This window comes from Strigops habroptila, chromosome 3 (assembly GCF_004027225.2).
Source record: "Strigops habroptila isolate Jane chromosome 3, bStrHab1.2.pri, whole genome shotgun sequence".
Lineage (NCBI taxonomy): Eukaryota > Metazoa > Chordata > Aves > Psittaciformes > Psittacidae > Strigops > Strigops habroptila.
This window is the reverse complement of record NC_044279.2, coordinates 1,457,501-1,470,786: the sequence shown is the minus strand read 5'-3', so window position 1 is coordinate 1,470,786 and position 13,286 is coordinate 1,457,501. Positions and strand designations below refer to the sequence as shown.

Here is a 13,286-nt window from a genome sequence, read left to right as displayed (position 1 = left end):
TCTGAGGGGAACTGGGGGCTGAAGGGTGTGTTTAGTTTCGTACTGATGGGCTCTGTCTGTCTGTCTATCTGCCAGTGTCTGTCTGTCAGTGTCAGTCAGTCAGTGTTAATCAGCCAAAGCCTAAACACCCCCCAAAAAATGGCGGCGCGGCTCCTTTAAGACGCGCCCTCACCCCTGCCTCCCTCATCCCCGCCCCTTCAGCCGCCTGTGGTGTTGATTGACAGGTCCGCAGCCCAATCAGATGGCAGAGTTTGAGGTGGGGAGGCGGGACTTCCGGCGGGCGCTCCTGCGGCGGCGCTGCTCGGCGGGAGGGGGGCGACCGGCGGCGTCATGATTAAGAAGTTTGACAAGAAGGACGAGGAGGCCGGTACGGGGCCGGCGGCGGCGGGGGGGCGCCGGGGCCGGGCTGAGGGGCGGCGGCACGGCGGCACGGCCCTGTGGGGAGCGATCGTTGGGCGCGCCCAGAGCGCCCCGCGGCCTGGAGGAGGTCGCTGAGGTGAGGGAAGGGAGAAGCGGCCGCTGAGGTGAGGGAGGAAGTGATGGCCGCTGAGGCGAGCGGCGGGAACGGCTGCTGAGGAAGGAGGCACCAGCTGCTTGCTGGTGCGCTGGCCTCCGTCAGAGCCTCTCCCGGCCTTTCGGGGCGGTCTGCGGGCCCCTGAGGCCGCGCTCGGAGAGAAGCGGTGCCCTGCAAGCCTGCGAGCTGCAGCTGGGTCTGATCCCTTACCGTACCATGAGGAGGAGAGGGCTTGGTTGGGGTCTGCAGCACCGCTTGGTAGCGGGGAAGCAGCCGGAGCCATACGCTGGGGTTTGGGCTGTGTGCAGGTACCCCGCGGGCGGGATAAAACCATCCCGTCAGGCGTAGATGTTGTGGATGAAGCCATCACTTGCACCTTTTCGCTCCATAAAACCGCCTGGAAATTAAGTTCAGGTTGCCTGTAGTAACTGATGCTGCAGGTTGGGTGGAGAAATGATCCAGAGCAACCTTCTAGAGAAGGACTTGGGGGTGTTGGTCGATGAGAAGCTCCCCATGACCTTGCTTCAGTGTGTGCTTGAGCCCAGAACCCCTCCGTGTGCTGGGCTGCACCCCCAGAGTATGAGCAGCAGGTCAGGGAGGGGATCCTGCCCGTCTGCTGCGCTCTGGGGAGACCCCACTTGCAGCACTGTGTGCAGGGCTGGTGTCGTCAACATCAGAAGGACATGGAGCTGCTGGAGCAAGTCCAGAGGAGGCCACGAGGATGCTCAGGGGCTGGAGCACCTCCCATATGGAGACAGGCTGAGAACATTGGGGCTGTTGAGCCTGGAGAGGAGAAGCTGCTGGAGACCTCAGAGCAGCTTCCAGTGTCTGAAGGGGGCTGCAAGAATGCTGGGAAGGGACTCTTCATCAGGGACTGGAGTGGTGGGACAAGGGGTGATGGGTTCAAACTGAAACAGGGGAAGTTGAGGTTGGAGATAAGGCAGAAGTTGTTCCCTGTGAGGGTGCTGAGGCGCTGGCACAGACTTTTCCCAGAGAAGCTGTGGCTGCCCCATCCCTGGCAGTGTTCAAGGCCAGGTTGGACACAGGGGCTTGGAGCAACCTGCTCTAGTGGAAGGTGTCTCTGCCTGTGGCAGGGGGTTGGAACTAAATGATCTCAAGGTCCTTTCCAACTCAAACCATTCTATGATTCTATGCTGTCTTGAATTGTCTGCTGCTAATAGGTCTTCTGGGCCCATCTGGGTTGAGTTCCATTTCATTCTGTTTCCTTCTGCTTGGAATCTGAGAACTGAAGAAGAAATGAGCGGAAAATGACAAATTACTGCTGGAGGAAAAGGGTCAGAAGCAGTAGTGAGGGTTTGGAGGGGTTTATGTGTCTGTAACAGTGGCTGTGTGGGGTGGTTTCCCTGGGAATGTGAATTAGAAGGCTGCTCTCTGTCTGCTGCTGACAGAGAAGTGTCATCACCAATAAGTAATTACTCTCAAGGGCTAGTTCTGGCGTGTTGAAAGGCTGAGGAGTTACAGGATGGGGATACTCTGCTGCTAATGATTTTGTGATGTGTGGCAGCCAGACTATATTTAGAGTTTGCTGAGTAGCCCTTTTTAGTGGTGCATTGATTGATGCACTTCTATTTCAGATCCAGATCAGCAGCTCTGTGTCCTGAGGCCTTCAGTGCTTTCTGTGCCTGAAGGAATGAAAATAGGGGGACTAGAAAAAAATAGAGTAAATAGCTTTATGTAAAGGGAGTATTACACTGTTCTTCTTCCTCACCTTCCAGCTGTGTTGCTACTGCTCCCCCACACTTTTTCCCCCTGTAACTCTGAATATACAGCTTAGGAAAGTGGATTCAAAGCTGTTGATGAAGATCATCAATTATTCCAAGAGAGATTTCACTGTAGCATGAGGTGGTTTTGTAAAGTTTAGGGGCTGTTCCCCCAGGTCTCTCGGGGTTTTTTGTGAGGAGTGCATTTCCTTAACTGAGAGGTCTCTTTTGTTCCTCAGGCAGTGGCTCTAATCCTTTCCAGCATTTGGAGAAGAGTGCTGTGCTTCAGGAGGTATGAACGATCATCAGACCATTGAACTCTTTTCCTTCAGGATGTATTAGCAGCTGAAGGAGGTTTTGCAGTGCAACTCTCAGGAATTTGAATGGCTAAATTCAAATAGTTAATTTAAAATCACAGGGTATGTAAATTAAGTGCACATGGACTGAGAGCAGCCCTGAGGGGAAGGATTTGGGGGTTGGTTGATGAGAAGCTCCCCATGACGCGGCTTCAGTGTGCACTTGAGCCCAGAACCCCCTGTGTGCTGGGCTGCACCCCCAGAGTGTGAGCAGCAGGTCAGGGAGGGGATCCTGCCCCTCTGCTGCACTCTGGGGAGACCCCCCTGCAGTCCTGATCCAGCTCTGGGGCAACAGCACAAGAGGGACGTGGAGCTGCTGGAGCGAGGCCAGAGGAGGCCCCGGAGCTGCTGCGAGGGCTGGAGCAGCTCTGCTCTGGAGCCAGGCTGAGAGAGCTGGGCTGGGGCAGGCTGGAGAAGAGAAGGCTCCTGAAGGGGAGACCTTAGAGCAGCTCCAGTGCCTAAAGGGGCTCCAGGAAACCTGGAGAGGGGCTTTGGACAAGGGCCTGTAGGGACAGGCCAAGGGGAATGGCTTTAACCTGCCCGAGGGGAGATTGAGATGAGCTCTGAGGCAGAAGCTCTTCCCTGTGAGGGTGCTGAGGCGCTGGCACAGACTTTTCCCAGAGAAGCTGTGGCTGCCCCATCCCTGGCAGTGTTCAAGGCCAGGTTGGACACAGGGGCTTGGAGCAACCTGCTCTAGTGGAAGGTGTCCCTGCCCGTGGCAGAGGGTTGGAGCTGGATGAGCTTTAAGGTCCTTTCCAACCCAAACCAGTCTGGGATTCTATGAATTTCCTATCTGAGGGGTATATGGATGGTAATTTGACTACATGTGGCTTCTGCATGTCATGTGGACATGTGGGATTTCAGGTTCTCTTTGTGAAGAGGTGACCTCCTTGTTTCCTTATATTCATTCAACCTACTACGTAGCAGGTTTTCCTGCTTCTCTTTGTGTTCTTCAGGAAGGATTGCAAGTGGTGAAGTGGATCTGTTGTTAAATAATGCTGAATTGGTTGGTTGCAAACAGCTAAAAATAGGAACTTAGTAATTTCCATCTTGTGTTCCTACAGACTACTAATAATAGTGTTTGGGCTACAGATGCTATGGAAAGAATTAAGTTGTTAAGCTTTCATATTAAGGTATTTTTGATAGTTCCAGAGGGTAAACAGTTGTTGTCCCTTGCTCAGACTGCTGCCCATCCAGCAAACTAAACATGCCTGAGCTGGATGACAGGAATGTGTTCTTTGGGACACATTTTTAGTTTGAAAAATGTTATAAGCTACTTGGTTGAAAACAAATGGCTTTATTTCTTATAAGGAAAGAGAAGTGATTATTGGTGGGTTACACCATAATACTCTCTTTATGCTGTGTCTGTAGGCACGTATCTTTAATGAGACCCCTATAAATCCACGAAGATGCCTGCACATCCTTACCAAAATCCTTTACTTGCTGAACCAGGTAAGTGTTATCATTTCTTCCCAGCCAGACTGAATATTCCCAAGGCTAATATAAGGAAGATGTTCTTTACTGTGAGGGTGCTGAGGCCCTGGAACAGGTTACCCAGAGAAGTGGTAAATGCTCCATCCCTGGCAGTGTTCAAGGCCAGGTTGGACAGAGCCTTGGGAGACATGGTCTAGTGTGGGGCGTCCCTGCCCGTGGCAGGGGGTTGCAACTGGATGATCTTAAGGTCCTTTCCAACCCAAACCATTCTATGATGCTAATTTCTGATAGCTTTCAGTGTGAAAGAAGTTTTATACGTCTTCCTGACAGATTTGGGAGGTAGCTTTTTAAGGAGATCCAGAATGGGGTGTTTATGCTCTAGTATCATGTTCTCCCCTCTGACTTGCTGCTAAGTGGAGTAAGATACGTGTCACTGAAGCTTTTAATACTTCTTCTGTGAGTGCCAAGTGAGAGCTGCTGCTTGGTCTGTGACCATCACAGCCCTGTGCAATTAAAGAGACACTTGTGTTTGCCCAGCTAAAGTGGGAATAACTGAGGTGAGGTAAAAACATAGGCCAGGAAGTGATGAAGTGGAAGGTATCTTTTTGTTTGGGGATAAATTGGAAGCATGATAAGGAAGATTTTCTTTAGGTGTCCATGTAGATCAGGTTTCCTGTGTGTCAGGTTGTATTTAACATCAAGGTAGGTTGGACCTGTGGTGTTCAATCTTAATTCAGTCGTCAAGTAGATCCCTTTTAAGCATGACACAAAACCAACAATGTCAAAAGAGGGAACACAGGCTTCTTGACAAACTATGTCATCGCTGTACCACTGTGCATTGCATTTGTTGAATCCAGGTAGCTAATAGTGGTAAATTTGGCAAGTACTCCCCAGGAAACACAAGGGCAGGGAGGGATGGTTTCTAACGTGAGGAAAAGCTTCAAAGCAAAGATCCTTGGTGTGTGGGTAGGTGTTAAAAATGGAGGATGAAAGGTGGAGGCAGCTCCGTAATGAGGGCGGTTTTTCTCTCACTTCTTGTGTGCTGTTTTCAGGGTGAACACTTTGGAACCACTGAAGCCACAGAAGCTTTTTTTGCAATGACCAGATTATTTCAGTCCAATGATGTAAGTACCTGGTGTTTAGCACTTGCTGCCTCCCTGCTTTTGTCTGGATTTGTGGTGACTACAAAGCAGTTGGATGTTGGGATGTGGGAGGTGAGCACTTCACAGAACAAGCTCTGCACGTCAAGTACTTGCTGGAGGCAAGTCATGGTTTGGAAACAAGTGACTGAATAATAACATACATTTACTTCTGCAGGTTGAGTTTGGTGCTGGGTTTATTCTTTTCTGCATTGAATTACTGTTTAAAAGCATGTGAATAATGACAAAAGCCTTAATATACAAATCAGTATCATTTTATGACTGTTTCTTACACTTACAAATAAATGATCACCATCTGCTGAACTCAAAATAGAGTGTAAAAGTTGCCTGTAGATTAAATACAGCTATTCCCTAGAACAACTTCCTCTATTCAGGAATCACCACGGAGTCAAGGGGTGAGAACATCCTAAAAAAAGCTGGATTCAACTTTGGACTTAGCCCAGCGTAAATTCCTTCTCTGATCTCTTTTGCAGAGTGTAAGAAATCGGAGGAGTTCTTACTCATAACTTCTTGTTAAGTATAAACTGGCACCTCAGGATTTTAGAGATTTGGCTGAGGAAGGTTGAACATGGAACTGTGTAAAGAGGGAATGACATTTTGGAACTACGGAGTGTTTGGGACCTTTCTCATAGCCACATGTTGGAATGTGTGTGGGGGGGTTAATGTAAATACGTTGTTTGCTTTCCAAGAGTTTAAGTGCCAGTGCTCTTTGCATATTTACTTTACAATAGCAAATAGATCAGAGGAAGTTGGGTTTAAAGCTGTTAACTGATAACTTTGAGGCTTCTGCATTCAGATGTTTCACTTCTTTCATGGTTAATGTGGATGTGCTGTCCATCATATTTGAAAAATCTGTCCATCATATTTGAAAAATCCTGGCAGTCAGGTGAAGTTCCCGATGACTGGAAGAAGGGTAATATAACCCCCATTTTCAAGAAGGGGAAGGTGGAAGACCCGGGGAACTACAGACCAGTCAGTCTCACCTCTGTGCCTGGCAAAATCTTGGAACAGTTTCTCCTGGAAAACATGCTAAGGCACATGAAAAACAACGAGGTGGTTGGTGACAGCCAACATGGCTTCACTAAGGGGAAATCCTGCCTGACCAATTTGGTGGCCTTCTATGATGGAGCCACGGAACTGATGGACAGCGGCAGAGCAGTTGATGTCATCTACCTGGACTTGTGCAAAGCATTCGACACTGTCCCACATGACATCCTTGTCTCTAAATTGGAGAGACATCAATTTGATAGATGGACCACTCGGTGGATAAAAAACTGGCTCGATGGCCGCACGCAAAGAGTTGTGGTAAATGGCTCGATGTCCAGTTGGAAACCTGTAACGAGTGGTGTCCCTCAGGGATCGGTGTTGGGACCGGTCCTGTTCAACATCTTTGTCGGTGACATGGACAGTGGGATTGAGTGCGCCCTCAGCAAGTTTGCCGATGACACCAAGCTGTGTGGTTCGGTTGATACGCTGGAGGGAAGGTATGCCACCCAGAGGGACCTTGACACGCTTGTGAGGTGGGCCGATGCCAACCTTATGAAGTTTTACCAAGGCAAGTGCAAGGTCCTACACCTGGGTCGGGGCAACCCCAGGCACTGCTACAGGCTGGGCGGAGAAGAGATTCAGAGCAGCCCTGCAGAAAAGGACTTGGGGGTGTTGGTTGACGAGAAGCTTAACATGAGCCGGCAGTGTGCGCTTGCTGCCCAGAAAGCCAACCGCATCCTGGGCTGCATCAAAAGAAGCGTGACCAGCAGGTCGAAGGAGGTGATCCTGCCCCTCTACTCTGCTCTTGTGAGACCCCACTTGGAGTACTGCGTACAGTTCTGGTGTCCTCAACATAAAAAGGACATGGAGCTGTTGGAGCGAGTCCAGAGGAGGGCCACGAGGATGATAAGAGGGCTGGAGCACCTCCCATATGAAGACAGGCTGAGAAAGTTGGGGCTGTTCAGCCTGGAGAAGAGAAGGCTGCGTGGTGACCTCATAGCAGCCTTCCAGTATCTGAAGGGGGTCTACAAGGATGCTGGGGAGGGACTCTTCCTTAGGGACTGTAGTGGTAGGACAAGGGGTAATGGGTTCAAACTTAAACAGAGGAAGTTTAGATTAGATATAAGGAAGAAGTTCTTTACAGTGAGGGTGGTGAAGCACTGGAATGGGTTGCCCAGGGAGGTTGTGGATGCTCCATCCCTGGCGGTGTTCAAGGCCAGGTTGGACAGAGCCTTGAGCCACGTGGTTTAGGGCAAGGTGTCCCTGCCCATGGCAGGGGGGTTGGAACTAGATGATCTTAAGGTCCTTTCCAACCCTTACGATTCTATGATTCTATGATTCTATGATTTTTGGTTTTATCTTACAAGATAGAGATATCTTTATTCTCCTGATGTGTTTGATAACTGGGAGTAAGGCTATTCCCCAGTTATCAAACACAGTTTAACTTGTGTGCTTTGTATACAACTGCTTTATCTTTGTATAGAAGTAGGGAAGAGGGTGTTCTATTTAAAAGCTTATTCAACATTTAAAGTTGAATATTTGAACTTTTAAGTTTATTGAACTTTTAAGACTTGTAGGAAGTGTTTATTTGTGATTGCCATTAATAGTTTTCTGCACTACACTTTCAGCAAACCCTTAGAAGAATGTGTTACTTTACCATCAAAGAGATGGCCAATATTTCTGAGGACGTCATCATTGTCACAAGCAGGTAGTAGAACGACAGACAACACAGTATCAGAGCTCTGAAACAAGTAGCTGCATCTGCATGTGTTTCTTTTAGCTGCTGTAATTCTGCTTTATGAAGGATACAGCAAAGGAAACCAAACTGTCCTGTGATACAGAGTATGTGTGACCACATGAAATGTTAATTTCCTCTTCCTGTGCTGTTATGCTTTACTAAAAGGGCAAGAGGCTTGCCTGCAGTTTAGCAGTTGGGTGAAACTTTGGTTTCTTGTGGGTTTCTTTTTTTGGGGGGAGTTGGTTTTGATTCTTTTTAACTATTGGTGCTTGATGGTTATGTCACACCGAGGCTGTGATTTCTGTTTCACTTTGCTGTCAGAGCAGTTAGGGACAAGCAGAGCAAAGCTCAGTTCAGTCCTCCTACTGAACTATCAGGTTTTTGGACTACAGGATGGATGTTACAGTTGCTGCAGAGCAAAATGGGATCTCTGGCATGTGTTTAAGTGATTTTTTTATGTATTTTTTTAAAGCTGCTCGTAGAATCACAGACTGTTTTGGGTTGGAAAGGACCTTTAAGATCATCCAGTTCCAACCCCCTTCCATGGGCAGGGACGCCTCACACTAGACCACGTTGCCTAAGGCTCTGTCCAACCTGGCCTTGAACACTGCCAGGGATGAAGCATTTACCACTTCTTTGGGCAGCCTGTTCCAGTGTCTCACCACCCTTTTGCTCAGCAAATGAAACTTTGCTATTATCTAACCCCAAATTTCATGTGGTAGGAAGAAAACACTAAGGAGGAGAACAACTGAGCTGAATAAACCAGGCCTATGGCAAAGCCATATTATGAAAACTTAAACATATAATTTTAAATTGAATCAGGGGAAGTTCAAGTTAGATATAAGGCAGAAATTCTTCCCTGTGAGGGTGCTGAGGTGCTGGCACAGGGTGCCCAGAGAAGCTGTGGCTGCCCCATCCCTGGCAGTGTTCAAGGCCAGGTTGGACACAGGGGCTTGGAGCAACCTGCTCTAGTGGAAGGTGTCCCTGCCTGTGGCAGGGGGTTGGAGCTGGATGATCTTAAGGTCGCTTCCAACCCAAACCATTCTCTGATTCTATGAACATTTTGTAATGTTCTGTATTTCCACAGAATCTCATGCTGTTAATTCTTAAATAGCTGATTACTAAGAGGTTGTTTCTAGCCAATACAAGAGCTCAGCTGTTAGGTGGTAACAGCTTGACCAGCAGCTAAATGAGATGAGGTGAATGTCACAAGAAGACCAAGGCATTGAGATATTAAAGTGGTGTTAACAGAGTGTCTTTGATTATTTCAGTTTGACCAAAGACATGACAGGGAAGGAAGATGTGTACCGAGGCCCGGCCATCAGAGCGCTCTGCAGGATCACCGATGTAAGTCCAGATCACATCTCTGTTGTGGAAGAGACGAGGTGTCTATTTAAAATAGAAAACTACTCTCTTGCAGGGTGTATTCTTGTAGTAGTAATGGAACTGCTGCTGTAGGGAGGACAGCTCTGGAGCCTGCTGCAGATGCGAGGAGCTCTGTGGAGCTGTAGCACTGTGAACACGAAGTTAGAAGGCAGGAGCTGTGGAGCTCTGATCTGAGATAGCTTTGCTGTAGACTTGGATTCTGTCAGTGAACCTTCAGGACCAGACAGCTGATACTCATCCCTCCCTTGCAGAACAGTTCATGATGTTTTCTCAGGGCCTTTTGAATATAGTGTGTGTGTGTATTTTTGCCCCATATTGCTGTTATGCTTTTTGCTTTTATGCTCTGCCTCCAAAGTACCAACACTTCCCTTTTTCCCTCTCACAGGGTACGATGCTTCAAGCCATTGAGAGATACATGAAACAAGCCATTGTGGACAAAGTCCCCAGTGTGTCTAGTTCTGCACTGGTGTCTTCCTTAGTAAGTAAAGCAGTAGATGGTTGGAAATCTGTGTGTTGTGTTGTGAGTAGGAGGCTACTCTGCTGCATTTGTAGCTCTGCCTGGCCTTTGTTTTGTTCTTTCTTCATCTCCTTTTCCTTTGAGATATTTCCTTTCGTTTCTCCATCTCCTCACTGGATAACAAACAAGAAATAGTGGCAATGGAGTTTTTCTTTGTCTCAAGCAGACTCTGTCCTCTCAAACTCCTTCCTTAACAGTCTTTTACCTTAGAGTACATCAACTGTAATAATTTAAGTGCAAAGTGCTCAGTCATCTCTCTTTGTAGTCAGTGAGGACATGAGTTTCTCTGGGAAGGGGCCTTGACTATTTAGAATAGTCAAGCACAGTGATGACCATGGAAGTGTTTATTGGTTTGGTGAGAGTAACTAAGAACCAACCTGTTCTGTGCAAGAACCAACACAAATGGCTGTGACAGAGTGTATGAGTTCTGTGATAAAAACATAAAAGCATTTGGCTTTGTGCTGTGCAAAAAACTAATCCATGAAATTGCTGCCCTGCTAAGACTGCAATTCAGGATCCTTTTTGCTGATAGATAGGAGGGTGAGGTGAAGAAGTTCACTCTGGTGTTTTTCTCCCTTATTTAGGAGAAAAGACTGGAGAATGTCTTGCTAGGTTAGTGGTTTTATTAAAGAAGAGAATACAAACGAGAGCATGATAGTCTGAGACTGAGATGTAAGAAAACCAGTGGTTTATAGGTGTGTAGAGGCTGGCTGCCTTGGTAAATCAAGAAGGCAGAGCAGGAGGTAAGAGGTCCAGTTGATGAGGTGGAGTAAAGCCTGTGTTAGGACCCTGAAGGTGCAAACAAAGCTGGATGAATACTAACAAGTGAATTAATACTGACCACCTGGGCTAACTGTCAGCAGGTGAATTCTACTACTACTGTCTTCTGTCCTGTTTGAACATAAAACCTCTCCAAGTTACTTTTCTCTTTAGTGAAACAAGAGCATCTATACAGACTCTGTATTTGTGACTTTCTCTTTGTTACCTGTAGTACACAGCAAAGGCTTCGATTGCCTGAAAGCCTTTAAAACAAGGCTTGTGGTACCTCACTGTGCTTCCGATCTTAGTTTGTCACCAGTCTCCATTTGTGTCTTCTTCCAGCATATGATGAAGATCAGTTACGACGTAGTCAAGCGGTGGATCAACGAAGCTCAAGAGGCAGCTTCTAGTGACAACGTCATGGTGCAGGTATGTTAGAGGGTGTTTGCTTCAGGAAGCTCTTAACACACTACAGGGTTTTCATAGCATTCTGTGAGTTCTTAAACTAAATTAAGAAGTAACTGGTTTTCCTTTTTTCCTTATTGTTTTAAATAGTGTTCAAGGCCAGGTTGGATGGGGCTTGGAGCAGCCTGATCTAGTGTGAGGTGTCCCTGCCCGTGGCAGGGGTTGGAACTGGATGAGCTTAAGGTCCTTTCCAACCCAAACTATTCCCTGATTCTATGATTCTAATTGTGACTTGAGGGAAACAACTGTTTCAGGAATTGACGAGTTTCTCAGTGATCTCAGTACAAGATTCTTTAGTAGGAGCTGGCTCTTCAGTGCAGTGCTCTTTCCCTTTCCCTGCCAGCCTTCTGAAGGCTGGGATGCTGCTGCCTCTTTCACAGTAGTTGTCACAGAAGGGCTTTGAATCTGTGTTTTCAAAGAGCTAAAGAAATTATCTCTCTGCCACCCAGAATACCCAGCATCTCTTGCCTTGGCCTTCAGAACATTTGCAGTTGCTATGGGACCATGGGGATAAGCCCAGATACCAGTAAGATATCCATGTTGGTGAAATAATAATTGGCACAAATATTCCAAAGAGCTGTGGAAATGAAGGTATTCTATGTGTTCAGTCAGTGTTACAGACTAACCATCAGAAACAAGTCTCTTCTTACCCAGTGAGCAGCTTCATTAATCATGAAATCATAGAATCCCAGCCTGGTTTGGGTTGGAAGGGACCTTCAAGCTCCTCCAGTTCCAACCCCTGCCCCGGGCAGGGACACCTTCCACTAGAGCAGGTTGCTCCAAGCCCCTGTGTCCAACCTGGCCTTGAACACTGCCAGGGATGGGGCAGCCACAGCTTCTCTGGGCACCCTGTGCCAGCGCCTCAGCACCCTCACAGGGAAGAGCTTCTGCCTCAGAGCTCATCTCAATCTCCCCTCTGGCAGGTTAAAGCCATTCCCCTTGGCCTGTCCCTCCAGGCCCTTGTCCAAAGCCCCTCTCCAGGTTTCCTGGAGCCCCTTTAGGCACTGGAGCTGCTCTAAGGTCTCCCCTTCAGGAGCCTTCTCTTCTCCAGGCTGCCCCAGCCCAGCTCTCTCAGCCTGGCTCCAGAGCAGAGCTGCTCCAGCCCTCGCAGCAGCTCCAGGGCCTCCTCTGGCCTCACTCCAGTCTTATGACAAAAATAACCCAAACCCAAACAACTTGGCAACTAGAAATGTTCCTTTGTACTTTTACTGTCTATTTTTGTAAGGTCAGCTGTCATTTAAAGGCTTTGGGATATCCTGGATGTTGAGTGTACTGGAAATGCAAGTGTTATTGTGCAGGATGATTGAGTAAGCCTTTAAAGTTCTGACATTTAGTGGGGAGAAAGGGGAGTAAACTGCCTGCATGGCTCTTTTGATCTTCAGGAATACATTGAGCCTGTCTTATGGTGGACAGGAAGGGGAAGGAAATACTGCAGATACTTGTAACTTGTCAGGATCATTTGAGGTTAGAGGGTATTTCAGTTAGGAAGCTCTGATTATTAGCACTTTTTAAGGTCTTGCAGTCTGACTTTTCCCACTGAGGGGTGTATTCAATAGCTGCACATCTTTGTTTCTCATTTCCTAGTATCATGCTCTGGGGCTGCTCTATCACCTTCGCAAAAATGATCGTCTTGCAGTTTCCAAGATGCTGAATAAGTTCACTAAATCCGGCCTGAAATCCCAGTTTGCCTACTGCATGTTGATCCGAATCGCAAGCAGGCTCCTGAAGGAATCTGAAGAGGGGTAAGTAAGAGGCAGCGCGTGAATTACAAAACCTAAGCCTAGTTTGAGGTAAAGGGTAGCTAGGAAAATTGAGGGGGTTGAAGTTTGTGGAAATCTAAACATGGATAGAATCACAGAATCCCAAAGTGGATTGGGTTGGAAAGGACCTTAAAGCTCATCCAGCTCCAACCCCCTGCCATGGGCAGGGACACCTTCCACTAGAGCAGGTTGCTCCAAGCCCCTGTGTCCAACCTGGCCTTGAACACTGCAAGGGATGGGGCAGCCACAGCTTCTCTGGGCACCCTGTGCCATCGCCTCAGCACCCTCACAGGGAACAACTTCTGCCTTATCTCCAACCTGAACTTCCCCTGTTTCAGCTTGAACCCATTACCCCTTGTCCTGCCACTGCAGTCCCTGATGAAGAGTCCCTCTCCAGCATCCTTGTAGCCCCCTTCAGACACTGGAAGCAGCTCTGAGGTCTCCACGCAGCTTCTCTTCTCCAGGCTCAACAGCCCCAATGTTCTCAGC

General features: G+C 47.9%; 1 protein-coding gene across 7 annotated transcripts in view; it reads left to right on the top strand.

Moving 5' to 3' along the window:
- Positions 1-263: 263 nt before the first annotated feature.
- Positions 264-13,286, top strand: part of COPG2 (COPI coat complex subunit gamma 2) — a 26,981-nt gene continuing 13,958 nt past the window's right edge. Inside the window, exons 1-9 of one of the 7 annotated variants that reach the window (XM_030479763.1) lie at positions 264-367; positions 2,475-2,527; positions 3,963-4,043; positions 5,078-5,149; positions 7,801-7,880; positions 9,182-9,257; positions 9,682-9,774; positions 10,915-11,001; positions 12,622-12,779. In XM_030479763.1, coding sequence (XP_030335623.1) covers positions 331-367; positions 2,475-2,527; positions 3,963-4,043; positions 5,078-5,149; positions 7,801-7,880; positions 9,182-9,257; positions 9,682-9,774; positions 10,915-11,001; positions 12,622-12,779 — 737 coding nt within the window. In that variant the 5' untranslated portion in view covers positions 264-330. The other 6 variants (XM_030479764.1, XM_030479767.1, XM_030479766.1 and 3 more) reach the window with 6 other exon arrangements.